Source organism: Catharus ustulatus, chromosome 2, assembly GCF_009819885.2.
Source record: "Catharus ustulatus isolate bCatUst1 chromosome 2, bCatUst1.pri.v2, whole genome shotgun sequence".
NCBI classification, from domain to species: Eukaryota; Metazoa; Chordata; class Aves; order Passeriformes; family Turdidae; genus Catharus; species Catharus ustulatus.
In genome coordinates, this window is record NC_046222.1 from 84176 (window position 1) to 112110 (window position 27935).

The 27935-nt window shown below is 43.7% G+C and overlaps 3 protein-coding genes across 14 annotated transcripts in view; 1 reads left to right on the plus strand and 2 right to left on the minus strand.

The window, feature by feature from the left end:
- The window catches only part of EVA1C (eva-1 homolog C), a 45635-nt gene extending 37355 nt beyond the window's left edge, over window positions 1-8280 (plus strand). For both annotated transcript variants that reach the window (XM_033084503.1, XM_033084496.1), the window contains exons 6-8: window positions 1769-1840; window positions 2471-2563; window positions 3398-8280. In XM_033084503.1, coding sequence (XP_032940394.1) covers window positions 1769-1840; window positions 2471-2563; window positions 3398-3792 — 560 coding nt within the window. In that variant the 3' untranslated portion in view covers window positions 3793-8280. The remainder of the gene's footprint in view (window positions 1-1768; window positions 1841-2470; window positions 2564-3397) is intronic.
- On the minus strand, window positions 8206-14914 carry CFAP298 (cilia and flagella associated protein 298). The gene is made up of 7 exons (XM_033084541.1): window positions 14562-14914; window positions 13349-13516; window positions 12155-12222; window positions 10502-10660; window positions 10046-10177; window positions 8693-8788; window positions 8206-8604 (listed from the first exon to the last, which is right to left on the minus strand). The coding sequence occupies exons 1-7, from the start codon at window positions 14698-14700 to the stop codon at window positions 8494-8496; spliced, it is 873 nt and encodes a 290-aa protein (XP_032940432.1). The 5' UTR covers window positions 14701-14914; the 3' UTR covers window positions 8206-8493.
- A 1104-nt stretch (window positions 14915-16018) lies between these two features.
- SYNJ1 (synaptojanin 1) overlaps window positions 16019-27935 on the minus strand; it is a 48490-nt gene continuing 36573 nt past the window's right edge. For 4 of the 11 annotated variants that reach the window (XM_033084373.1, XM_033084375.1, XM_033084376.1 and 1 more), the window contains 7 exons: window positions 26848-26895; window positions 25282-25320; window positions 25150-25190; window positions 22372-22480; window positions 21207-21418; window positions 19628-19651; window positions 16019-18128 (listed from right to left, as the gene is read on the minus strand). In XM_033084373.1, the coding sequence (XP_032940264.1) occupies window positions 19631-19651; window positions 21207-21418; window positions 22372-22480; window positions 25150-25190; window positions 25282-25320; window positions 26848-26895 (470 nt within the window). In that variant the 3' untranslated portion in view covers window positions 16019-18128; window positions 19628-19630. The remainder of the gene's footprint in view (window positions 18129-19627; window positions 19652-21206; window positions 21419-22371; window positions 22481-25149; window positions 25191-25281; window positions 25321-26847; window positions 26896-27935) is intronic. The other 7 variants (XM_033084392.1, XM_033084380.1, XM_033084378.1 and 4 more) reach the window with 4 other exon arrangements.

A 27935-nucleotide genomic window follows, 5' to 3' on the forward strand; every position in this document is an offset into this window, starting at 1 on the left:
ATTTTTACATTTGCAGTTCATTCCTGACAGTAAAATCACGACAGGAGCCAGGAGGTCCTGGTTTCTTGAAGTCTTGTGCTCCCAGTGACCTGCTCAGCATCATCTCCTGCCAGAGTGAGGTGGGATCTCCTGGCTCTTGCTGAGCCTGCACTTCAGGGTCACAGAATCCTCTCAGGAAACAAGGCTCCTGCAGCCCTGTGGTCTATCTGCACTGCCTGGATGACAGAGTCCCTTTGTGGGCTGCCTTTGGCAGCCTGCAGGAGGTGACCAACTCCTACTTACCAAAGTAGTGCTGGCACAAGTTGTAATACAGATGTGATTATCTTCATGAAAATTCCTGTGCTGGTACCACTGTTCTGTTCAGCGACCTGATGCAGCCTATACCAGTTCAAGTCCTTGCGTCTGAAAGGTGCCATAATGAAAATAAGCAATGCAAGCAGCCAGGGGCTCTTTCTCTCCGTGCCATTTTGAATGAAACATTCTCCTACAATGAATATTTCAATGGCATAGGGGAAAAGAGCAAGTTAAGCCCTCGGGAGCTCTCCCCCAGCAGGGGAGCAGGAGGAACATCAGCACAGGTGAAGGAGTCCCAGGGCATGCCACAGGAGCTTCGGTCCCATGTGGGCACTGGAGATGGCACATCCTCCCAGGATGCTGTTCACAACACAGGCATGTTGTTCAGAACAGCCAAGTCTGCAAATACAGACTGCCCTGCACACCGAGCAAAGTATTCCGCCGCTGGAAAACAGCTACAAACTACCATGAGCTACAAGACAAAACAGAAATGAGCTTATTTACCCCTTTATCTGTTGGCCTTCCTGCAAACAGGAGCTAAGACTCCCAAAAGGATTCCTTCATCAGGAAAGGAAACAGCTCTGACTTTGAGCCCACACAGAAAGTTCTGCTCAGAAAGAAGTGCTATTTTTAGTTGTTTTCCAAACGAAAACTATGCTAAGCTGCAAACCTCAGTCTCCTCTGTTCCATTTAACTCTCTCAACACAATTTCTTGACAAATGTTTCTATGTGGGATAGAGGCGAGTGTCATAGCTGAAATTTCTTCCTTTTTCACCCAACATCACTCTGAAAATCAGTCAATCTGCCTTCACATAGTACGGGAACCGATGCCAAGATCTGGGTGGATGAAGGGCCCATTCATCCATTACAGAATATGTGAACTCTCAGTGTCTGTACAATGTCATTCTTTTAATTATTTGAAGAGGACTGAGAATGCTTATCAAGGGAATAAATTAATGAAATTAGAAAGATGCAGCTCATTTATTCCCATCCTCCCTGCCTTCCTCAGCAACTGTCTGTCTCAGAAGCTTCACAAATGACATCGCACAAGACTTCAACATTTATCTTAGGATTACAGTGACTTATCCTCATCCAGACCCAGTATTTAGATGCAACTTAGCATCTGGTTGTAGCCTAGTTTATGAATTTAGAGGCCAATTTTGTCTCTACCCACTGGCTGGCACACCCTTGAGGGGTTGCAAACAAGGGGCAGGTTTGCCAGGCTGAATGGAGATGCACTGATGTTCCTGGAGCAGGTTGGTGTGTGAATCCGCTCACAGGCCCAGAGCTGCCCTGACTTCACAAGAACCACACAATCACTAAGGTTAGAAAAAACCTCCAAGATAGAATCCAACCTTCAGTACCACTGTCAGAAACCCAGTTAGTAAACCCAGGGTTAGCAGTGGGATTCATAATTAACTGGGGAGAGGGTTCTTAAAACAAACAGACCACAATTTGTCTTTTGTCTTTGCAGTTCCTAAATTTATCCTCACAGCTGTCAACTCCCTGGTCCCTGATAACAAGACTTCCATCAAACAGAATGATGGTATGTACCACCCCAGACACAGGGTTTGGGAAGAGGTGGTGGAAACCCTGCTGAAAGAGCTGCTCCTCCCCTTGGAGAGCAGAGGACAGGCTGGGAGTGGGGTGTGAGCACAGTCCTGCAGTCACAGCAATGCTGTGGGAAGAATGACCTGCCCAGCCTGCCCAAAGCCAGCATGCTGGGAAGAGTAAAAGTGAAATTATAGCTGTTTCAGGGTGAAGAATCTTTTACAAGTTATGCCAAAGCCAGCTCTTCACAGAGGCCACAAAGTTAAGTGTGACACCAGTGACAGGAGCACATGGCATGGCTGGGCTGGGCAGGTCATTGGAGAACTGTGAAGCTTCATAAAGTAAAATAATTTCAGAAACCCCAACGGGAATGGGCACAAGGGGTTTCACTTGGCAATAGACTCTTTGAAATGAATTTGCCATTTTCTAGGTGTTTGATATTTTCAATAATTTGTTAATTATACTTCATTTAACTTACCAGTCATTGTTTGGTCTAGTGTTCTGCAGCTCCTTCAGGCAGGCTGCAGCCTGCCTGTGTTTTGGGTGCACTTGTTGGCTGTGAAGTTACTGGGTGAACATCAATTTAACAGCTTAATTGAATTTGCTTTACCTCCTCGTGTCACAGGTGTCGACCTTGATCCAAGGGAATCGAGACTTCCAAAGAAAGATGGAACTATTGTTAGCTCTAACTACTTGGCTACATTTGCATACATTAGAGGTAGGAAATTGAGGCTGAGATTGTTTGGCTCACCAAATCGTGGCATTGTGGGAAAAGGGAGGATCAACTCTGAAGGTTACAACTAGTAATCCCATGTTTATGGTAATGATATTACAATATCATCACAACCTTGTGGATAGGAAAATCCCAGCATAACTGATATTTAGGGAATATTCCTTGCCTTGAAGGATTCAAACTCTCTTAGCAACTGCAGCCAAGACATTTTTAAATTTTTCATGGGGACTGTTGGTTGTTCGGTAGTTCTGAAAACCTGGTCCTGACCTGTGAGAGCACTGGAGCCATCTGTCTTTGGAAATGGTGGGTTCACACATACACAGATCATCAAGGAGCCATATAAAAAAGCAAAAAGTCATCCCAAACCCAGCCATCTCTGCTGTGAGACAAAGCAGGTTTTGTGACTTACCAACACTAAGTGCAAAAGAAGTGCTCCCTACTCAGCCTGGCCTGGAGATGCTGCCGAGGCCCTGCAGAGCCCAGAGCCACTCTCCTCATTCCCCTGTTTGTGAGGGCAAGGCCTGTTTTGGCAGGATGGCTGGAAAAACCAAACAAGGTGTGCAGAGTTCTGGTAGCTGGTTGACAAGAGCACTGAGCTGCTCATAGAGGGCTCGGGCCACATTGTTATTTTACAGTGTTATAACCAGATTGGATTTTCACCCAGCAGTTGAGAGAGGCAGAGCTGGCAGGGGTGGGCTGTGAGTGTTGGGAGGTTTGGGAGCCCTATGGCCACAGAGCACTGCGGGAATGGCAGCTGTGGGTTTGTAACCAGCCTTGGCAGTTTGTAAAGTGATTAACCCCTGGCTTTCTTGTCTGCAGATCACCCTGAAAGAGCCGCTCTCCTGTTTGTGTCCAGCGTTTGTGTGGGACTAATCCTCACACTGTGTGCCTTGGTGATCTGTGTGTCGTGTCCTAGGGACATCCAGAAACTGCACAGGAAGAGGGATCAGCTGGTGCCACAGAGTGCCAGAGCCTACCAGAGCAGTGAACAGGAGGAGGAAGAGGAGGGGGAGGATTCCTCCCTTTCAAACAGCCAGGATGAGACAGACAGACTTTACAGACCTTCTTACTCAGGTTATAACTCAGCAGAGGCAGCGGAGCTGGCCGAAAGGATTGAGCGCAGGGAGCAGATCATACAGGAAATTTGGATGAACAGTGGTTTGGATATGACACCCCCTAGAAATATGAACACATTTTATATTAATGAACAATAAATGGCTTATTTTGGATGACACTCTATCCCTTTTTAAAAAAAAAAAAGAAAAAAAGAATGTACCTTCCGTGAAGGAACATTTGTATCAGTGAATATAATTATTTGTAAAATAAAAAGAAACATATGCAATAAAAAGAGGGTTTCATGCCCTTGACTGTCTGTAAATCCTTCTGTAAAAAACACTCTACAGTTTTAACTCATGGTATGGATTACTTTTCACTGTAATTTGGGATCAACTGCCAAATGAACGTTTAGGAGTATTTTAAAAAGTGGAAAATATTTAAGCAGATGTATTCAACCATCAGAACAGACCTGCCCAAGATGCACTCCTGCTGCCACCTGTGCCAGCAAATCTGTGAAGGACAAGCTCCAAAATGGCTGCTGCTTTCATAAAAGACTATTGACATTGCCACACATGCTAAGAATACTTAAGGGAAACGCTGGGCTCATTCTTCTGATCCTACAGCAGGGTTAGAGACAGAACTTTAACGCAGGTCATAGTCTCAGGACTTTTTATCAGTTTGCAATCTTCTCTTGATAATTGTTAGACTAGTCAGATTGGGTTTCAGTTGGAAAGAAAATAAAATCAGTAATATATCTAAGCTGAAACCACAACAGTCTTCCTGTCTTAAAAATGTCTCCAATATTTTAGCCGCAGCCCATAGGGAATTTACTGAACAAAAGGAGGAAAAATGTCACTTCCTATTGGTAATACTTCATGGGTTCACTGTGCTTCCCCACTCAGATGCTGCATGTCCAGGTACAGCGTAGTATGAAACACTCTGAAAGAAAACAGTGACATGACTTGTCATTTCCTACTGATACAAACTCAAATTAAGCCTGGAAAACCTTTAAAGGGAGGAAGGGAGCTTGCTCAGATGACTAAGGCACAATCCTGTGTTCAACTGGAAAAATCTCACCAGCAATTAGCATCCTATCAGCGGAAGGAAGAGAGGTTAAGGAGATGGACGGAGGGTTGAGGTCATCCAGAGCACTGGGAAACTGCAGGAAAGGCTGTGCACAGCCCAAGAGCCTGGCTGCAATTCCTAGTGGACTACTGCTCTCCCCTTTCCAGCAGGAAAACGTCACAGCCTGTGCTACGCATGATAATGATTCATAGGTTTAGGGCTGGAGAAGCCCATGCCTTGGTCCTGAGGCTGGAAGAAGGCAAGTTTGCCTTTGGGAAGGGCTCTGGGCCAGAGTTGGTTCCTTCCTCCTCACTGATGGGGCAGGTGCCACCCATTTCCCACTCAGATACAAAGGGACTGATTCTACACCCCAACAATTTCTCCTGATGGCAAACTATACTAGTGGAAAAAAACCCTGATCCTCTTCTTTTTTCTGGAGCAGGCTGGGCTCTGGCCTGCAGATCTGAGGGCAGGGGCTCCAGGGGCCCCTGTTCTTGTGGGATCCCCAAAATTCTGAGTCCTGGCGAAACTCCCTTCTGGAGAGCCTGGGGCCAGCTGATCTGCAGCTCATCTGTTTTGGAAGTTATCTGTCTGGCAGTTAATGTTCATAGTCACTAAAATTTCTGCATTTTCTTCCCTCATTTTTTAGTGGGAAGCCTCAGTGGCATTTCAGCCCACGAGCTGACATCCTAACAAAAGCCGGTAGTTATCTTTCCTTCCAACTTCACTTTGCTCAAGACTAGGTAAAGTCAGCATGCCCTTAGGGGTGGTCGGTCCCCTGGAGAATACCTACTCCAGCCAAAGGTGGGACTCCACAGCCTTTCTGGGCAACCTGTGCCAGTGCTCAGCTACTCCCACAGTGACAAAGTGGTCCCTGATGTTCAGAGGGACCCTCCTGTGTTTCACTTTGTGCCCATAGCCTTTGCTCCTGGTCACTGGGCACACAGGTCCCTTCCCCACTTTGTTCACTTCATCCACACATCCAGCCATCTGATACCCCCTGCTGGGATTGCCAGCTGAAACCAGGTTCTTCATTCCTGGTGGCAAAACAGCTGCAGTGGCAGCACATCAGCAGAAACCAGTTTGCAGCTTAGAAGTTAGTCCCTTCCTTGGGGCAAAACATTTCTCTTTTCCCAACTCCTAGTCCTCTCCTTGCTTTTACAACCCTAGAGGAAAAGGACCTTTTGTACTGAAATAGCGATTTAATTGATGACCTGATCCCCTCCTGATTTTCCTCCCTCCCACACTGGCAGGCAGACAGCAAAAAATTCCTGCAGGTGCCACTGAAGTGACTGCTTCCCAAGATGGAGCGTTTCATGTACTTTGAGGAAAAAAGAAAAAAAAAACCCACAAAAACCCAAAAAAACAGTGCAGTGCTTAATAATGCATGCCTGTTTAAATGGATCCTCAAGCATAGTGACTGACCCTGTCCAAACCCCAGCACCAGGAGCAACCCAGCAGGGCAGGGGAAGCAGCTTCTGCTCCAGGCTGGGAGGTCAGGCTTCACTCGGGAGCTGTTCCTTTGACTGAACTATTTATAGTCTGAATTTGGATTGCTATTTTATTCCTTTTGCATAAACTTTCCAAGTCTAATTTGGGGAAAGCTGTCAATTAATGGTTCACCTCATTTCCAAATGTACAGTTTGCGGCAATCTGAGAGTCAGAATGAAGACAAACATTGAAAAACCTGATTAACAGACATTGAATTATTTGGATCTTTCTGAAATGACACCCAAAGTACCCAGTAGACAAAACAGAAAAGTCACAAAGTATGCACTTAGCTGTCCCAAGCCCTGAAAAAACCAGCAGCTGAAGTGCCATAGCTGGAATCTCTCCAGGCTGAGGGCTGAGGTATCCACAGGGAGGGTGGCACAACACAGCAGTAGCAGCAATGCAATGCTCAGGGCTGGCAGTAGGATGGAGTTTCAGCAGTACAATCCCTGCAATTTCCCAGAAGAGCAGCCTAAGGAGAAAATACTGCAAAGGAGAGCTTGCAAGTTGTTTGGACTACTTCTATGGGCATGACACACATGAAATGATATGACCCAGCATCAACATCTGAACTTGCTGGAAGGTAGCATGCAGTGCTGGTGTGGCTGTTTGAACTTCCCACTCCTGCCTTGAAAATTAGCCTCAAGTTTGTTGCCAGAAACACTGGGTGAGGTTGCAGGAAGCAATAAATAAATCCTTCCAAATCCTGGGTGAGGCAGAGAATGGAGCGATGTGGGAAAGCAAAACTGTGAAAAGGACCAAAGGAATGAAACCAGGTGTGGAAACCACTTCCACTCACCAGGATGCTGATATGGCCACAAAACAAAAATTTTAGCAATGTTCTGCTGTGTGTCTCCTTGGAGAGAGAATGGATTTCCTCCTTGGAAGGGCATGGCTACTCTCAAACTTCCAGAAATAAGTGGCTTAAAAGAAAGACACAAAAAGATTTTGCAAAGTTGCAAACCTAGGTGTGGTGTTTGTATCTCCTTGGATAGTTAAATACTCACAGGCTTTCCCGGATTCCAGTACTCTTCAATCATTTTCTAGCGAGTTCATTCCATTTCACCCATAATAAATGAATCCAGCAGATCCACAAACACGGCTGTGAGAACTCCAAAAAATCAATGCTATGGAAAATCTGCTCAGGTAAGAAAAAAATCCAACACCAATTATAGCAGAGAACAGCAGTCAAAGGGGTGCAGAATCTGCACCCCTTAAATATTTCCAATGCCTGCTTTTTCCTTGCTTTCAGAGAGGAAATGAGAATATAATAAGCTCCAGGACACTGATTTTCCTCTTAGGAAGTGGTAGAACAAAGCGTTTTGTTAAAAATCTTTTTTGTCATGCAAAATAATTCCAAATAAATTTTAAATAAAAAATATTTCAAATTTTTAAATGCAAAAATGCTGTTTATCCTTTTAGTTAAAAGTCATGTTATTGTAAAGCTGAGACTCAAGAAAAACTGCCAGGCACCTAAAAGACCTTACCTAAAGGTAAAATAATCCATGATTGAAGTAAAACCACCATTAATAGTTCACTGAAAGGCATTAATCATCTTTTCTGCATCCAGTCTTCAAGCTGCAAGTTCAGCAAATACTTCACTTTCAACTTGATCAGTGCCTCTTCAATACAGATACTAATACAGAAAATTATGATGATTTTTTTAGTTCCATTCTAAGAGATCTGGTCCTATTAAACTTTGGTTTATCCAATCTACCTATAAATGATGTTTACCTCTGTATACAAATTACTGTCAACCTCTACATACCAGCAAGAAAAACTAAACCTGAAGAATGAAAATGAAGTATTTCACAAGGATGTTAGTAATGATTATACAAAAACCACTTCCTTTAAACAATTGTTAAGAGGTTACAAGCACATAAAAAACCTAAGTTCCCCTGGATTAGTTGGGGCAAACTGATTTCCTATAAAATAAAGTACCTTCTCCAGAGCACACCATCTAATAGCAATGCAAAAATGAGAAGAGAGTATAAAGACCACTCTGAACAACACCAAACATTCCAGTGCGTATTTACTACATCTCTTATCTATGAAACAGATCGACATTTCCATATCCAAATTACAAGTTTCTAAAAAAATGCCAAACTTCAAGAGAATTTGTTCACTTCTTTGCAGAGGAAAGTGCTGCTGCAGTCACAGAGAAATATGAAGATTTATTGAACATCTAAGGCCACAGAAGTGACAATTTCAGCTGCTGTCAGAACAATCTACCACACACAACACAACTCCTTGCTGCAAACAAGAGCATCAACTGAGCAGCTTAAGAAGGGGTTTGCTGAGCTTCATCTGGGACCCCATTTGATGTCTTTGACACCGTGAAATTGCCTTTTCAGAGCGTGGTTGTCCGCCCACTCAGCATTTAGAAATGAATCGTCGTCCTCCTCCTCCAGTTTCTGCGGCAGAGAAGGGAGGGAGGTGGTCAGGGACACAGCCTGAGCTCTGTTGGAGCAGCCCAGCTCTTGGGCACCACAGAACACCTACCTTCAGCTCCTCCTGCTTCCTGTAGTAGTACAGCATCATCTCCTTTTGCTCTTCATGACTGATCACAGGCTCCCGCCCTGGAGCTCCCTGGCCTTTCTGGAAGGGAAATTGTCAATGTTGCTGATGGCATTTGTGATACAAAGGAGAAGTCGCTACATAAGACATCAAAAACTTTTCTTCAGACAACTGGATTGCTCAAAGTTAGTAAGGTCCCTCAGAACAGGAAAATAAATGCTGAGAAACTGTGGCTGCATTCATAGAATCATAGAATAGTTTGGGTTGGAAGGGACCTTGAAGATCATTTAATTCCAAGCCCCTGCCATGGGCAGAGACACCTTCCACTAACCCAGGCTGCTCCAAACCCTGTCCAACCTGGCCTTGGACACTTCCAGGGATCCAGGGACAGCCACAGCTGCTCTGAGCAACCTGCGCAAGGGCCTCAGCACCCTCACAGGGAAGTGAGGGTTATTTGTTTAAGTAAGGTTTATTTTTTCATCTCTGTATCTGAATGATACCGTCAATGTTGTGGACATCAGTGGATGCAGAGGATTGAGTCTATTTTACCTAAATTTCCACTCTTAAAAACATAGTAAATCTGTTTCAAGATGAGCCCATATCTCTAGCTCCCCTACAAATACAGACACAGGATGGCACAGGATTCAGTAAAGCAGGGAAGTAAGGAGTTATAAACCACCACCAAAGGGAATTTCTTATCCAGGCAACTATGCTCCTGGAAGAAATTATGGACAAAGCAGAGAATACCTGCTCTTAGCAACTGCAAACACAACATGGAGATGGTGGATGCTCTCAAGAACAGAAGGGTCTGAGGTGTTTAAGCAGAGAGGAACCCCTGGACTGCTCTTGCTCTTTGAAAAAGTCCTTCAAGTAATTAAACAAACAGTCCTGGGAGCCTACACTTCAGTGGCTACTGACATGCCACACCATTTCCCAGTGACCCTGAGAGGAGAAAGCAAATCTGGTCTTCTAAGTGACAAACACATAAATCACCTGAATTACCTGTTAGGGATGCACCACAGAACCCACTGCAGGTGGCAAGACTTGCCATACAACTTTGCATTTCATCTGTTCTTTAAATACCTCTTTGTTGTACTCCACCAAAAGACTACAGGGCAAGAAATAGCAACTACAGTGTGTGTAACTGACAGGTTAGGGCATTACTAAAGAAAAACTCAGAGTATAATCCATTCAAACTTTAAAATAAATGTACGGTTTTAAGATGTTCAATCTGGAATGAATCTAATCCATTTTATACTCCTATGGCTAGTTCTCTTCCACAGAGAACGGGCAACCAAGGGTGAGGAACTTGTAGAGCAATGTCCCAGCAATACTCACTTTCTGGATCTTGACAATGATGGTAGTTTTCTCATTTTTGCCTACATAGTCAGAGAGCAACTTTGTTTCTTCCAACTGCTTTCCTGCCCACCACAACTGTGCTTCCGATTCTTTTACAACTTCAGTTCCAGCCTGTGACAAAATCAACAAGGTGAAGAGCTGGGGTTGCTTCTTGCTCTTTTTTGCAAAACCAGATGTCTTTCTTCTGGGGGAAAAAAACCATCTTTCCAGAATTCCTAACATGAAGTGGAATTTTACAGTACTTCTACATCTTTCTCCTCATACTTCTCTGTGGCATTTTAATTTATATTCCATTCAACCTTGATCTAATATAAACACTTTGGGCAACAAATTCTCCATACTGGAGGTGAAAACAACCTTCACTGATAAGATGAAGACTAGTACAGCCCACGTTTAACCCAGGACAACATATAATGGGAATACATTACTGCATACCTGAGTTCCTGACAAGTCTTCTTTGTCTTCCAACTCCATCCTAACTGGATCATGTGGAGGCAATCCCATTGGATACACAATCATCACAGCCCCTCGGAGCTGCTCCAATGCATCTTTCACCGTCTCCGTAGTCACACACACGTTGGCCTGAACTTGTTTCTGAAATACAGACAGGGATCATTGGCAATACAAGCAAACCTGCAGAAAGACCTTGCTTTGTGACGAGTTCAAAGGTTAGGTGATGGGATATCTGAGCAGAGCTACCAGGCTGCACAAAGATATTAGGAGTGCAAATTTCCTCATTGGAATACTGACTTGGGAGTACATCTCTCACCTTTGGCCCTTCTGTGTAGCCTGCTTATGTGGGGTGAGGGAAGAAACAAAAAAGCGAGACCTTTACTAAACTGTGCAGGAGACAACTGCCTGTGGAACACAGGACTCAAACCAGGACACACATGATCACAGATACCAGACAGGGATGCTTTGGCTCCAAGCACTTGTGACTCATGAACATGATTCAAGCTAGCAAAACTCAAGTGAGGGATGGAGAAGGGTCTTAAAACTTGAGAAAAAAATAGAGCACATGCAAGCAGAAGTGTAAATCTTGGCAAACTGCACAGCTCATGCAGAGATCTGTAACACTAAGTACTTAAGATCATTTCAAACCCACATCTGGAAGAAAAGAAATAAACATCTTCCCCACAGATTTAACACTTTCTTAAGTACTAAGGCAAAGGAATGCTGCCTCCTTGTGGACGTTCTCGATCTGGTTAACTGGCGAGTACAACCTCAAATACACAGGCACATTTCTTCTCTTTTGTCATTATAAAGTGGTGAACCAAACAAACCCCTTCCCAAACTATCCTTAACTCCACTCACAAGTATCACTCAATCCGTGTTTCAAAGTTATACAAAAGCTAAAATACAACACAGAGCACCTACAGATTTGGGAATGTAAATTTGAATGCCTGAGAGCACCGTCCCACCAGGGCAAACCTTGTGCTTGTCTTTGAACACTCACACTCTGCAGGACTGAGCATGAGTCCAAGTGCTTGTCAAACCAAGGTCTAACCCCTGCCCCACACCCAGAAGTGCTCAAGGCCAGGCTGGATTGAGCTCTGAGCAACCTGGTCCAGTGGAAAGTGTCCCTGCCCATGGCAGTGGGGTGAGACTGGATGAGCTTTAAGGTCCCTTCCAAACCAAACCATTTGTGATTCTGTGATAATCTAAGACATTAGAATACATTTTTCAATTAATTACACATAAAAGTCAAAAGGCTTCATTAACTACAAGAATAGCACAGAATGCAGTTAATTTTTCACCAGAGAGCACGACAAGCATTCACCCAAAGAACACATCAATATCAAATTGCAAGGATAAAACTGAACATGATTTAATCGTTCCACATGGGCTCGGCTGCCAGCATTCCCTTGGAGTTTAGTACCTGACTCTTTAACCTGTTGAACCACTTGCCAAAAGCCTTAAAGAAAATCATTAACCAAAATGCCAGGTTTTATTAGACTATTCACATCATTTCATGGCATTCCTAAGGAACTGTCAGCCCTTGCACTGAAAAAAGGTTGATGTTATCTAAGATGCCGAGCTCCACAGTACTTACTAGGGAAGCCCCGTACACCACTTAAGGAAACTCACCTTAGAGATCAATGCCTTGGCTTCTTCTATTGTCTTCTTTATAACTTGTTGCATTTTTTCATTTGGAGCTAAAAGTAAAGAGACATATTTCATAATCTGTGCTTACTGTAAACAAACCAAGCACACATCCTGCCCAGACTTCACCGTGGGCAAATGAAACAGTATTAAACCATAAAGCAGGAGAAACATTACTAAGCTTCAGCCTATTTACCAGTTAGACAGTTCACTCCTGTATTTCTTACTACCTTCAGAAACAAGCACTATTTTTCACAGGACAAACAAACTTACCTTTCTCTAAGACATGTGAGTGGTATTTTCCCCAACCCTGGAAGTGTCCCAGGCCAGGCAGGACTGGCGTTGGAGCAATGTGGTCTAGCGGAAGGTGTCCTTGCCCAAGGCAAGGGGAGTGGATGAGCTTTAAGGTCCTTTCAACCCAAACTATTCTGGAACTTCATTTGGGACAAAGGTCCTCAGTAGAAAGCAACAACCATAATCCCATAGCCTCCACAACAAACCTGGACTGCTGTGGGCTGTACTAGCAGACATGCTATAACTGGACATAACATCTCGAAGCTTTCTGACTTTTTCTTTCCCAATTAAAATCTTGCAGTGAAGGCAGTTTTGTAAATACACTGTACATTTCATAGCACAGTAATCTATTTTAGTTGCTATAAAAAACCTGTCCTCAAAACCGAAAATCCAGTTAAAGCATACTCATTCCCAGCTTATGTCCCACTTGAGTGCATCATTTGATGCAACTTGGTTTGGCTTGCATACACACACTGTTCAATATTCCAACTGTGTCAATATCACAAGGCTTACAAACACACCCTCAGTGAACCCGAGTCCCTGTCAATGTGAAAAAAGGAGAAATACCAGAAAAACAGCCTGTTAATGTACCTTGGAGAGCCCGGGAATAAAACAGTTCTCAAGTGCACATTTACAAACGGGGAGAGTAAACTAAACTGGAACAGTGAAACTTGCTCCTGCTGATCGTTTATGTGCTGAAGGGAGGTGCTGCTCTTTAGGCTTGTTCATCAGCATTACCCCGGATTCTAACCCAAAACAGAATTTCTGTGTGTGGAACTTCGAGTTTAACTATTCCATTCCAGAATTAGGGATCTTTTGTTCCCTGTTATGTTATGGATTGTCTGTGTCTGAATGGAAAGAAACAAGCACTGACGTTTGACTTACCAAATCCATTTCTTCGCCCCATTTCATCCTTCCTGAAGACGCTTCCACCGCTTGGGACACACTTCTCTGCCCACTCATCCTTTAACTTCAGCTCTTTGATCTGCTCATCTGTCAGTCCTTGCATATTGTAAGGTAAGGAAATGCCATGCTCTGCCAGCTCCTCCATCTCTTTATAGAGTGTTTATAGAACAAGATTAAAAATCTCTGTTACTATAGTCCATTTACAAAAGTTTTTCACATGATGTACACGCAGGTAAACCTCGCCCCTAACTCTCAGTTTTTAAACAGGTAGGTACAGGGAGTAAATAGTAAGGGATATAAACACACATATATAGATACAGATAGTGTAATTATGTTGAAACTTATGCATTTTACATACCTGTAAAATAATGTAACTACTGGCACCTGCAGGGATGCAAACCCTCATGGTACTTAGTGGCTATAAACCTCTTCTTTTTGGTATTTCCCTGGTCAGATTTTTTAAATTTCAGAGCAGCGTCAGTATGGCCTCAGACACTCACAAACACTGTGTGGGTGGGTTGCACCCCCAGGTCAGGCTCACCTGACGGGAATCTCTGCTCTGACAGCGCCACGGTGGGGTGGGAAATGTTTTTTAAAGCTGCCTCAGAAGCGAACTCGGCACTGATTCAGACAGGTCACTGGCTCCAGTGCACGGCAGGGCACTGGTGGAGGCCAGTACAACCTCACACACACGCCGGGGCAATGCTGGTGCCGCTGGAGCGCTTCGCAGGGCCCTGAAGGGGGACGCTGGACAAGGGCCTAGAGTAACCGGACAAGGGAGAATGGCTTCAGGACAAGGGGGAATGGCTTCAAACTGCCAGAGAGAGGGTTAGACGGGACACTGAGGAGAAACGCATCCCGTGAGGGCGGGCAGGCCCTGGCACAGGTGCCTAGAGAAGCTGTGGCTGCCCCTGGATCCCCGACCAAGGCCAAGCTGCTCCAAGGACGGCGCTTGGAGCAACGTGGGCTAATGGAAGGCGTCCCTGCCCAGGGCAGGGGGTGGGACTGCGGTAGCTTTAAGGACCGTCCCAAACCAACCCAAACCATTGCGCGATTCCCTGATTTAAGCAGGCACACGCAGCGGGAGTTTCAAGCGCTGTGCAGTGCCCTCACCGAAGCCAGGCACGGAACCGCGGCGGCCCCGTGAAGCGGTACCCGAAGCCCACCCACCCCCCGCCGCCCCAAGCGGTACCTGAGCACAGGCGCTGCACCTTCAGCCGCCCGTTGTGGATGCGGGCGGCCAGCGGCGCCAGCTCGGCCAAGCGAGTGCTGCCCGGCGCCTCCAGCAGAAACTGGCTCTCGCCGCCGCGCTTGACGTGCAGCCGCACCATGGCCGCGCCGGGCCGGCCCCTCAGCAACGGAGCCGAGTCCCTGGATACCGGCGGCACGGAGGGAAGGCGGGGAGCGGCCGCGCCCGGCGCTTCGGCAGGCCCTGAGAGCGGGGGGGCGGCTGCCGCCGCCGCCGGCGGTAGCACCGGGATCCTTCGGGACCCGCCGGTGCCGCCGCAAGGGCTCCCCCGCCGGTGCCGCCGCAAGGGCTCCCCCGCCGGTGCCGCCGCCGCCGGAGCCGCCGCCGCTTCACTTCCGGTCCCGTGAGGGCCCGGCCGCCCCTTAAAGGGCCCGCGCACCGGCCCGGCCCGGCCGCGGCACCACGTCTAGAACTGCAGTTAGAGACTTTGTTACCTTTTACATTAATTGTTGTAATTAATCACCGCCTGCATGAATATAAATTATAAACAGCGGGCTATTCCTGTATTACTCTCAGCCATTATTTAGCGGAGTTGTTAAGAGCTACTTTGTGGGGACAGCTTGGGAAAAATCCTGAAACATTCCATTCTGAAAAGCCAATTCTGATACGTCCAATGAACAAAGCCCGGGAGAGAAAGAGGGATCGGTGAGGTTGGACATCTAGATGCAGAATTTATGGATCACAAGGCCACTCTTAAAGAAATTACCCGATAAAAACTCACTATATGCACTAGAAATTCCCTACTAAAGGGAAAGATACAAAATTACTAGAAATATGGACTAATTAGCATAAGAAGTGACAAATCAATAACCAGTGACAGAATACGAATTAATGAAAGGTAATGATGTAATTTAGAAACAATGAACATGAATGTCTTCGTTTACTAAAAATGTATAAATAAGTGGAAAAAGTTCTCTATCAGTGTCCATGTAGATGCTGGAATTCTGACTGCCACACATCCCTGGCCAATAAATATAAAGGAACACCTGACTTCCTGACACTAAAAGACGGTTGTAACAGATTTAATTTACCCTGACGATTTAGGAGGATTTGGTAACAAGGGGCACAGAGACGAGAATGACCACCCAGCCCACAAGGGCAGGAATATTTCATGCATACCTGGATGTCCCGGGGATACAGCCATGGACAGGTGAGCAGGAACACCGGGACAGAACACTGGGAGTCCAGGGACACGTGGGGAGTGGGTCTCACTTCCATCCTCTGTGTTTTAGAGCGTCTGCTGTTGCTCACTGCTCCTGTCAACACGTGGCAGGGCCTTACCACAGCTACACATATACACACACACATATATATTTATATATATTTGCAGACACTGGAATTTTGGAGCATTCCCTGTGGTCCCCATAGTTCTGTGAAGTGCAGAGGTGCCTCACACCAGGTACAGTTCAGACAGATAGCTTTTAATCACGGCAGTTAAATATTCGACAACATATTTACCACGTTGACTCCCACTAGCAAAAGTTCCCCCCTGAATTTGGTTTGCTAATGTAGGAATATCTTAGAACACCAACCACACAGATGTTTGCAGCAACAGCGTAGAACAAGGTAACTCACACACCGAAGCACAAGCAGCAGCACTGCTGTTCCCAACGTACAACTTGAAGGAGCTGAAGGGAAAGAAGCGCCATGGAAAACTCACTATCACTCCTCTAGGCGGCTGCAGCTCGTGGCTAACCAGGGGCTGTCCGGAGGAACACTGATTATTTCATGGATCATGTTGTGAGAGCATGTGAAGATGCAAAAAGCGTGCTGCCCTGGGACATTTCACTGCCCTGAATACAATCCAAGCGTGTTGTTTCACCCGCTGGCTGGCAGACTACGTAGTCTGCAACTAGTAAATACTGTTTTGGATCTCAAAAGCCAAGGGGACTTTTTTCCAGAGGTTGAGGGAAAGCTTGCTGTATCAGCTGTTCCCAATTTTTAGTAAAAAAAAGAAGCATAATCACAATAGTAATGAATAAATGGATGATATGGAACAATTATTCTGAATTAGTGCTAGCGAGTATGTCACAATAGGATTTAGTAACTGAAATGTACTGACACAGGAGATTAATTGAATATATTAATATGCAAAGTTTTGTTTCTATTTTGAAAGTAAACTATTTTTGTTGTGCCTCAAATTCAAATATAAGCCTTCCAAATATCCATAGCCTCTGTTATAAATTAAACAGCTTCTAAACAACACTTGCAAACATTCAAATCTCAAACTTTGGCAGCTCTTTGGTAAATACTTATAAATATCAACTAACAAAACAGTCAAAAGGAGGGGGGAGGCTGCCAGCAGGGAGCCTCCTCTTGTCAAATTCCACAAAGGAGAACAGAAATGAAAGAGCTCCCTAGGCAAAATCTGCGTCCAGGATTGCCAAGTTTTAGTGAGACGGTAGCTTACCCTTCCTTCTCTTTTTGTCTACTCAAATACTATTACATTGAGATTTTAATAAACTTCAGACCATTTTTTTGTGCTCTACCATATATACACATTCAAAATTTATACACAAGCAGAAGTGGCTGTTTATGAGCAGAGTTAAGTTTCAGTGCATTTAACAATTAATTATTGCACACAGAATAATCTCAAATGCCCAATTATTCTACTGGATAAATGTAGCAACAAAGATAACCTTTTGCACCTCTGACCACCTATCTTTCTGTAAAATCAGGAGTTGGTGACACCTTGGGTGCCAGGGAGGGGAAAGGATCTGCAGGGGACCTGTTGCTGGTTGCTCTGGATGGCACGGGGGGTGCGGGTGGTTTCCTTGCCGGCATGGTACAGAAGCAATCCGTAGAACTTTCACTCCAATCACCATCAAAGTTAAAGTCTGAACCGAGGAAAGTCTTTTGTTCAGTTCCCAGCAAACCTGGGTATCCAGCTGATTTCCCGGAGCCGAGTCGCTTAAAATCCGGAACGCTCGCAGATGGCTTTAGCTTTGTGTTAAAGTTCTCGTCCTCGTCGAACGTCACCCACCCTTTGGGCTGGACGTTTTCCACCTTGAGAGACTGACTTCGTGAGCAAAACGTGCTGTCAGCTGCACCCCGAGGAAATGCAGCCTTGCTTGTGCTACAGCTGGGGGCGGGCAGAAGAGGGAATGGGTGGGAAGCAGCAGGTCCTACCTGTACCTGTGAGGTTACCCCAGACTCCTGCATTTCCGTCCTAAATGGGTTCCCAGCACTAGGAGTTCTTTCCGTGAAGGGATTTGAGCAGTTTGGCCCAGTAATAAATGGATTTGGAGAGCTGCGCTGATGTTCCCAGGATGAGTGAAAGGTTGGAATAGGAGGCGTTGCTGGCATGCAATTTACAGCATTTGAATTATCAGCATTTCTTTGCCTTGCTGAAGGCAACTGTGTCATCTCCTTCTGGTTCAAGGTTGGAGCAGGTGATGTTCGGACAGACATCTGCATCTTGGACACAAGCAGCTGAAATGACAGGGCTTCGAAAGGGTCACTGCTGAGCTGGGGTTCAGGGTTAGTGCCAGATGTCCCGTTGGGATTCAGCTGCAAAAGAAACAATGTGCTCAGCAACCGTGCAGCTGGGTCCAGGTTATTCCTACTGCCCCTCTCCTCACTCCTCAGCTGAAACTTCAACCCAGTTTTGTTTTAACTACAGAGGGAACAACAGCCTGGACCTCTGCCTAAGGAACAGCCATTAAGTCATTAAACACCACTCCCCCCTCCTGGGTGGCTGAGGCAGCTGGAATCCACCTACTGCAGTTCACGATCCCAGGAAAGACACTAAGTGAGGTTGGACATGGGAACATGTTGGGAAATGCTACTGTACTCTAAGCGAGGGGTAGCCCAGCATGACTGTGAAACGAAAAGCTCCAGGTCACATTGCCTGGGAGTTGATCATACTTATGTTACAAGCAGCATTAAAGCACCACAATGAAAGGAAACATTAGTATTATTAGAATATGCAGTCAGACATTTCCATGTAGACATGCATCCATAGGCATCTCCAGTACTTCTTGGCATAGAATGGGACAACCACTGGTTTAATAATTAAAATAACAGGGTATCCTTGGAGAAGACAGTTTTCTCCACAGAATTTCTCAGCTTTTAAGACCAAAGTATTCCTGTTTTCATACACTGCTTCAAACAACAATGCGACTTTTTTACCTTGTTCAAACTGTCCAAAAAGGCGAGTACCTACTGTGTTCAGTATGCACACTGACAAAACAGAGTTTGGAGCTTCCCCTTATCAAATGAAATAAGCTTAAGTTAAAAAGCTTCTAAGAATTCAAATGTCACAAAAAGATTTTACGATTTTAACAAATAAACTTAATATACCAAACAGTTGAATTGACTGTCTTTAGTTGAACTTTTTTGCAGAGTAAGATTAAAACACAGGCATTGAGTGACTTAGGGGAAATGTGAAAAACTGAACCATACAAGGAATAGAAATCAAATGCAGCCTGGCACCAGCTGGTTAAGTCCTGTGGTCATTTAGAAGTACAAGATCCCAAAGAAACTATGAATCCAAATTGTTTCTTATTCAAAGCAAAAATTTGCTTCGAGTAATTCTGGAACCAAACGTTTTTAAAGTAGTTAACAGTTTGTTTTACTTTCGGTCATAGTAAGTTCTCCACTCGAGAAACGTGACATATGGAGTTTATTTTGAAAAAAAAATTGGCAGTGCAATAGCATCAGGATTTATTTGCATTAAAGAGAATATTTACTGTCAACACTGATTTTTTTCCCCCCCAAACAGATCAAGATCAGGAGGCTCATCAGTGACTAAGCAACATAGGTGAGGGTCTAATTGTTTCAGAAAAGATGGAGACACAAACTGTTTGCTCTAGCCCTAATAAATGCAGTCTCATTTTTAAATGCACTATGAAAGGAAAAAGCAAACTATGGTATGACAGTCAATCCATGAATGCAGACAGGTGGTTCTTAATGGGGATGGGACTGCAGATGTATGAAGACAATATTCATACATCTTTTCTGCTTGAATAGATGGAGACCACATACAAGATTGGTAAATAGTCAGATACCTGTTACCCTGATGGTTGCTCCTGCTTGTGAAAGAGAAACAGACATCAAAGGAAAGAAAATTAGGAAGAAACTCCAAGTAACAAAGCAACCTCACATTAAAAATACTTTCAGAAGTTTTCACAAAGCCATTTTTTGAGCTATGAATACAAACCACAAGTATTTACTACACACTACACCAAATTTTCGATTTCTGTTTTCTTCTACTACAAGCTCAACCATTAAGTGCCATACAAAACCAACCCAAGTTCATTCTAACGATATTTCCATACAGACACTCATTGTGCAGCTGATTGTGCTACTTTTTGGACGTGAATCTGAGCAGGGTTGGTGTAATTCCAGTAATCTATAAACACGAAAAGCCCCATAGCTCTCATTCTGGGAACTCATCTACAGCAATAGTTCTGCAAAATGAATAAACCACGCCTCCTATTCTGTGGAACTCTAGAATCTCCTTTCTTTACAAATAAACAACATCTATTTACAATACCTATTTCTCTTTTTTCAATGTATGGATTGTACAGAGTCCTGAATATTCACACTGCACAAGTAATTATTTTTGTAAGGAGAGATTTAGTTTATTTCATATCACAGTCAAGATTTGCATAGAAGGATGAGCTTGCAATTCACTGCCTCTCAAAAGACCTTGTATTTCTTTGAAGACCTTTCCTCAGAAAACTGCATTTTTTGGTCTAAGTTTCCAAAATGAAAAGCAGTTCACAAGCAAAGAAAGAGGTTCAGCAGAAAGAAAGGAAAAGGATTTAAAGATTTTTTCAATTTGAATTAAAAAATCAGCTCACTGAGGACTGAATTTGACTGCTTCAATGTGGTATAAAATAGGCATAAAATAGTTAGTGTAGCAAAAAGGAGCTTCAGATACAGGCCTAAGTGAAAAACCTGAGCAGTCTCAGCTGCTGAAAGCCTCCTTCTGCATTTTTAAGCAGTACTAAGAAACTATGGTTTTTCCTAGAAAACGTTGGCGTTTTTTTGTCATAGCAGTCTAAATGGTCCCAGAGAACAGAATGTTAATGTTACTGCATTAAATTTTCATATTATGTGAATAGCTTTCTGTATTTTAACTGACACTGGAGAATGGGGAAAATTCTATTTCTCTTAAGCATTTATTAATGTATTGATTTATCAACTTTTTTATCAATATCATCTCCCTTCAATGAATGATCAACATAAAGCACCACATCATGCAACAGCTATTTAAAACCTGTGTTAGCTACTTACCATACAGCTTGTCATGCACATATCATTATAAAATTAAACTACTTAGCTTGAGTGGTTTTCCCTACAAAGCTGCCAAATGACAACGTAATTTTAAGAATGAGCTGTCCATAAATTGTAAGGCGATCATAAATTCCATGTTTAGTATTTAAGATGTTAGTTATTCATGGACAACACATAAGCAATTATTACTCTCCTAGAGCCCCGTGACCACTGAATCCAAACTCTGGGTCCTTCTTTTAGTTTCTGGGCTTGCTTTAAGAGGTCCCCACAAGCCTGCTGCATCCAATACAAGCTGTGCTAATTCACACAGTGGAAGAAGGTATCTACAAGGGTGTTTTTACTTACTTGCTGCTGGGAGGGAGCAGGATCAGAAGGCAAACTGTGAGACGAGCGGCTACGAGGCGGCGGCTGCGGGGGCTCCAGACTTTGTGGGGCACTGGCCTGAGATGAATGCGGTGCCACAGGGATCAGGGGCTCCTGCATCCTTAGGGCAGGAGTGCTGGGCTGAGCAGGGGCAGCAGCTTGAGGCTTGAGTGGTTCAGGAAGCAATGGTGAGCCTGGAAGGACATTTGCAGTGATTTTCATGGCAGGGAATTGTACTGAACCTTAAGGATGGCAGGACAGTGAAACACCAGAGAGAACTGCAGAGAAGGGGCTGTAAGAACAGCAGGTGTCCATGGCAAAGGGACTGGAAACCATCAAAAACCCAGCACATCTCCACTGAAAACTGTTACCTAAGTTGAAGCTGGCAGAGGGCAGGGTTAGATGGGTTATCAAGAAGAAACTGTCCCCTGTGAGGGTGAGCAGGCCCTGGCACAGGGTGTCCAGAGAAGCTGTGTCTGCCCCTGGATCCCTGGAAGTGCCCAAGGCCAGGCTGAACATTGAGGCTTGGAGCAGCCTGGGACAGTGGAAGGTGGCCCTGCCCCTAGGCAGGGACCTGGAATTAAGTGATCTTCAAAGTGCCTTCCAACACAAACAATGCTGTGATTGTACACAAAACACACAACCAGAAACCACGTCACTCCTAAATGTACTTCAGTTGTGTTGAAAAGTATTTTGGAAGTCACTATTACAAAACTTGTATTTTTATACTCATAAAGGTCAAGAGGTTTTTTTAAACTGTAAGTTTAGGAAGTTGCTTGGAGAGTCAGACACAAATGCTATTCCAAATCTTATGATTAGAGAATTACCAATGCACAGGGTGTCTGGTGCTGAACAGTCAGAAAGGGATCCACCTGTGTGCTCAGACCAAACACGGCAATCTTTGCACACTTCCTCTGATACCATTAAATCTAAGGGTCAAGATCTCATGTGATCTTGGGAATAGTACCTAGAAAGGGTCTGCAATACTTGTGGATGCTTAACACAAACTGCGAAACGCTATCACATCCAAGAACCTTAATTTCTAGGGAAAGGTGGAGACATCTGCTGAAAACAAAGCATTCAAAGCACAGACTGTAGCACTTGCCTGAACAGTGACATTCGCATTTAACTTCTAAAGCAAACTTACCCCTTGGTGGTTCAGTTGGTTTGGTCTGACTTTCAGGTGCTGCTCTTGCCCCCAAGGGACGGACATGGCTTTGTGGGGCACTGATAACTCCAGCTCGAGGAGGAACAGTCTGACAGCAAAGTGGGCAAAAAAAGTATTTTAGTTCAACTTTGGATCTGCAGTCATCTACTGCTAAATGATTCAGGACAATCAGCAGCATTCATGTGAAAAATAAATTCTTCAATAACAGCCACTGAAGGGATTTTTTACGCACATGCAAGGACAAAGAATATATTTTCAAAACGTGATGTTTCAATTGAAAGGATTTTTACAATGGTTTTCAACTTTATGTAAATATTATCTGTGCAATTATGTAGGAAACAGTTACTATTTTGCTATTATTAGTAAGAATTTGCCTGAGTTTGTGAATTGCAAGCAACAAAACCAACAAGAGCAACTAGTTTATTTGGATGTCTCCTGTTTCTCAACAAATAGCATTAATGAAACACACATTCTGCCTCATATGAAGGCTGAAGTATTCCTGAAGTTGATGGAATAGGAGTTAATATGCTGGGAATGTAAATTTAAAAGTCTGTATCAATATTTAAACAGACATAGGAAGCTATTCCAGATTACAGTTGAAGCAGAGTAAATTGCAAACACCACACTGAAAGCTGAATTAAAGCCCCTGGGATAAAAGCCCGAGTTCAAGGGAAAAAGGACTGTGAGATAAGGTAGTTTGTAAGATTTGTTTCCTGTAGAATGTTGTGTATCAGAGGACATTCTAGAAATGGTTTTCAGAGCAAACTCTATTGCACAGTTGTACACAAAAATTCATTAGAAACAAGCAAAGAAACTGCACCGCTATAAAAGATTTTGGTTTCACTAGATGTCCCTGACTTTGTACATCATGTGATTTCTTATGCTTGGCTGAGTCCATTTACCAACCTTCTGAACTCTTTCAGCCACCTGGCCTCAAATTCCTGTCTGATCTGAGACTGCCAAGATCCATTTTGTTATTTCTTGGAATATTCTGATAGTAGGCAGGAGGGTGATTTGATTATACACCAAAATATATTTTTAAAAATATAGAAGCATCAAAAAGGATCAGAAAAGAAAAAATGTCAGTTAGCCCTCAGGATCCCTCAGTGGGAAGCAGCACTCACTGAAGCTACTGTCCCTGGTCCTGAAATCCATGAAATTAAATTCAAAAAATCACCCGAGACAAAGGCAAGAAACATTCCTAGAATCACAGAATGGTTTTATTTTGGGCAGGGACACCTTCCACTACCCCAAGTTGCTCCAAGCCCTGCCCAACCCAGCCTTGGGCACTGCCAGGGATCCAGGGGCAGCCACAGGTGCTCTGGGCACCCTGTGCCAGCCCTGCCCACCCTCACAGGGAGCAATTCTTCCCCAATATCCCATCCATCCCTGCCCTCTGGCAGTGGGAACCCATTCCCCCTTGGCCTGGCACTCCAGACCCTTGCAAACAGCCCCTTCTCCATTTTTCTTGTAGCTCCCTTCAAGTCCTGGAATGTTAGATAGGAAACCCAAACAAGGCTTGGGCTAAGGCATCTTAAGAAATGTCTTTTTGATGTCTTCTACTACGTTTGGGTTTTTGAGCCTTTTTGGTTTGTTTTGCTTTTTCTGTTCTGATAATATGCACAAAAAATGTTGCTCTTATGCCAGTTCCAAGACACTGATGAAGTCTTCTGTACATCAGATTTTCTTGTGATTTAGAAATTGCAAATCCTGTGCTAGCTCTAGCTTATGAGGAGGAAAAAAAAGGAAGCATACAGCAATAAATGAATGCATCCTTTCCTATATATACCAGTTTTTCTTTATCCAAATTTTAGAAGAGGCCATTTTACACTTCCAGGGAAATATATTAAAAAAAAAAAAGAGCCAAGACCATGAATTGCTCACTGTGAGACTCAATCTCTTTGAAAAAAATGAATCAGTAAAGTTTATTTCAATGGAGACTTTCAACAGCAGTTTTCAGCAGTTCCAATACTGGAATATGCTGCCAAGTCAAAGAACTATCAACAGACAATCCCATAACTCAGTAAATCTTTAATAAGACCTGTAGCTATTAAAACACTTTCCTCTTCCCTCAGACAAGGCTCTTACTTGCTACTGTTAAGAAAAATTAGGCAGATATTTTAGATCTTGATTTCCTGAGTGGAATGAAGCATTTGAAAAAATGCCCATAAATCCCTTAATTCCCTTCAGTTCAGTTCCTCAAATAAAGGAATGAAACACAGTACTAGTATTTACTGCAACAGTTGAATGTTTCATTTTTACAAGACCACCTTTATGAAAATTAGTCTCTAAAACAAGGTACAAAATTCCACAACACATCAAGTAATCATGAGATGTCAATTGCTTACGTAATCCATTAATGGCCTGTGAGCAAATAAATGCCACCAGGATTTACACTCTAACACAGAAGATAATGCCATTTATCACACCAAATCAGTAAGGACATCTAATACAAAGAGTAACTCTGCAGTTGTTTGAAAGGAGATGTAAAATGTGTATTTGGGAGCCTAGTATGTGACTGCAGAGTGCAAAACAATCAAGTCCCATACAGTGTGTATATACATGGTGGGCTTTTTCCCCCATAGTATTTTCAGTCAACAGACAAGAATTACTGAAATAATTAACTCATAGAAGCTGCAAACTGACCAGTCAACTGTACAGATCTCTTGTATCTGTTATGACTAACAGAAACCTTGATGTAGTAAAGAGCAGACACCTAGCAGGAAAATGATCTTAAAACAATAAAACAATACCTACCGGTCTGGTTGTACCCGCTGAGTGTGGAGGCTGATTCCGAACTGTAACAGACATTAGAGATAATGACTTAGCAGTTGTGTCTAAATCAACTTCTGTCTGTATTATAATTAGTACAAAGCATCTATTTATTACCTAAGGTATCTTTTCTTTGTGTTCCAGGGCTTTTTTGTGCTTTGACGCATGGAAAAAAAAAATTAGATTGTCTGTGTTAGATAAGCTACAAATGGGTATTAGATGGCCATGTTACATTACTACTACTGAGAATGGAAGCAAGGAGACAGCAGTGATTACTTCAAAATTTATTACATATTCATCAGCTGTCACTAACACACTCCTACCCTGTGGCACACAAACTAACTGGACCCTTTTTATAACAAATTATTTAAATCACATCCTGCTTGTTGCAAGTTAAAGACACCCACTTGCACAGGTACCCTGAGTTCTCAATCATGTTGGAAAGTGTTTTGTTCTGTGGCTTATTCTGTAGCTGTTCTACCAGCAGAGGTTAAAACAAAGAGACCTGCTGTAATAGCTCCTGAGCCCACTCTCTGCATTTCTGGGATAAATCTGTTAGAGCACCAGCTTCACCACAGCCACGCCCGTGGCAACCTCAGACACAACACTCCAACTGGGTAGTGCAAGAGACGAAAAAATCACCTTTAGCTCAGACAAGTGCACAGTTTCTAACAGGCCAGGAGGCTTAGGATTCTGGCTTGAGTTTCTGCTGCTTACTTCCCAGGAAGGCAAAGGTACCTCCTCAGTGACAGCAAGTGGAAGGAACCCTGTCGTGTATCACACAGTTGATCAAACCAGCTTCTAGCCATCAGACTGTCCCAGAAGCAGTCAGAACGGGTTTCTGGGTACTGTTCTCAGTGATGCAGCTCCCACCATGAGCAACCCGGTGCCAATTCACCCTCCTTGGAGCAGGAAGCTGGCTGGAGTGGATAACCACCAAAGTGCCTTCCAAGTTCAAATACTGTGTGCACAGAGTGACTTTGCCATCTTAGAAAAATGAACTAGCAATGCAGCCAAAATTAATTGTGGCATACAGTGACTCTATTATGACTTGTATTGCTATTTGCTGTGAAGGACATACTACATATTCCTGAGGGGCAAGGAAGAAACCCAAGCCCATGTCTCTGCTAGCATGGCTAAAGCAGGACCTATCCAGCAGCAGTCCCATGTACTCCAACCAGAATGGTGCAAGAGAAAAGCTCCTCATAACTGTGTGTTAAACACACCTGGCTATCAGAATCAAAATACCTACAACTGTGCTCTTCAGAAAGACGTAAAATATTATTTTATAGACCAAATGGCTTAAATGGAAGTCTCTCTCCCCAGAATATACAAATGTATGAAAAGGCAGGCTCTCTAGATTCCTATTTAATTACAGGTATAACAGCCACTCTGATGACCAGTCAGCTACAGCTTCCTCTGAGGGTCAGCCTTAAAAGCATTCTTAATTAGGGCATTCCTAAGAGTTCACTTCTCTTTTCATAAATGCCTTCTGTAACAATTCCCACCACCACTGAAAACCAGGAAGTAGGCTGGCTGAGTGAAAGCTATACTGAATAAAAGAAGAAAAATCCCACATGATAAATACCTTCACGAAGCCACTTTTAGTATCACAAGGGCAGTAATATTACTTGGGAATTAAATTAGAAATCCATTTCTAGGATACAAAAATTGTTCTGTTACCTTCTACTTCTCTCCTAGCTACCCCAGGACTGGGAGGAGCTCCAAGACCTTTTCAGAAAAAGAAGAGAAGCTGTACATTGCATAAGAAAAGCAGTAGATTGAGAAAGAAAAACCAGAAAGCCACAAGACAGCTTTACACAATTTAACTCTGGTCTAGATAGATTACAGTCACCTGCAGGAAATAACTGTTTATAGCAGCATGGGGAACCAGACTGGTGTCAATTACAAACCATCGAGTACAATCATGTTTAATAACATCTATTATTTTAATTTTACATTACAGCTGAAAAAGAATTTCATTCCTTCAAAATGTTCACTCTCCACTAACTTTTGGCTATCCAGTGTGATCTGACATGCCAGTCTTGAACCTCTCATGAAGCAGAGCACAGACCTGTACTCAACACTGGGGAATAAATGAGCACAGCACTTACACCCTGCAACATAAAGTCTGATCCCTGTCATTCAGAACACTGAGAAGTATTCTTCTCCCACGGTACATCTCAGTAAGAAATTTGGTGAAACCAGTGCTTCCCACTTTGTATGAGGTATTGTACCCTGAAAAACTGTATTACTAAGGTGCCTCCACAACAGCACTGTGCACCTGGAACAACTGAACCAATTGGTTTAACAGTTCAGACTGAGAGAAAGAAGATTTTCAGTCATGCGTAACCATGCTAAATTATTTTATTCCTGCAATATCATCAAACATACACCAGGTTCCTAAAACTGTATGGCAAAAACATGGCAGCACGATGGAAATCCTCCCTTAGCTATGACACAGCCTCCTGCTTTTCTCCCCATGTGCCCACAAGTGAGACCTGCCCAGGAGCTTGTTGCCATCTGTGAGTTCTGTCACAGAGTGGGCAGAGCGAAGGCAGCACATGAGGCTAAAGGGGACTGTCTCCAGAAATGTCAGATCTCTGCTTTGCCTGAACATCTGCCTCAAAGATGCTAAATGCTAGTATGTGTCACCTGTTCCAGCTGGGATCTGGGCTCTGCCAATTGCCATCACAAGTTTGAGCGTGAATGACCCGGTGAGAGGAGCAGCAGTGAAGCTGCACAGGAGTGGGGCACTGCCCGATACCACT

What these genes read in the sequence shown, in the direction of transcription:
- CFAP298 (XM_033084541.1), bottom strand. Translation starts at nt 14,700, where the DNA reads ATGGTGCGGCTGCACGTCAAGCGCGGCGGCGAGAGCCAGTTTCTGCTG. An exon ending in GGTGCAGCGCCTGTGCTCAG is followed by an intron (nt 13,517 to 14,561) that starts GTACCGCTTGGG and finishes CACTCTATAAAG; the next exon opens with AGATGGAGGAGCTGGCAGAG. An exon ending in CCAAGGCATTGATCTCTAAG is followed by an intron (nt 10,661 to 12,154) that starts GTGAGTTTCCTT and finishes TCTGTATTTCAG; the next exon opens with AAACAAGTTCAGGCCAACGT.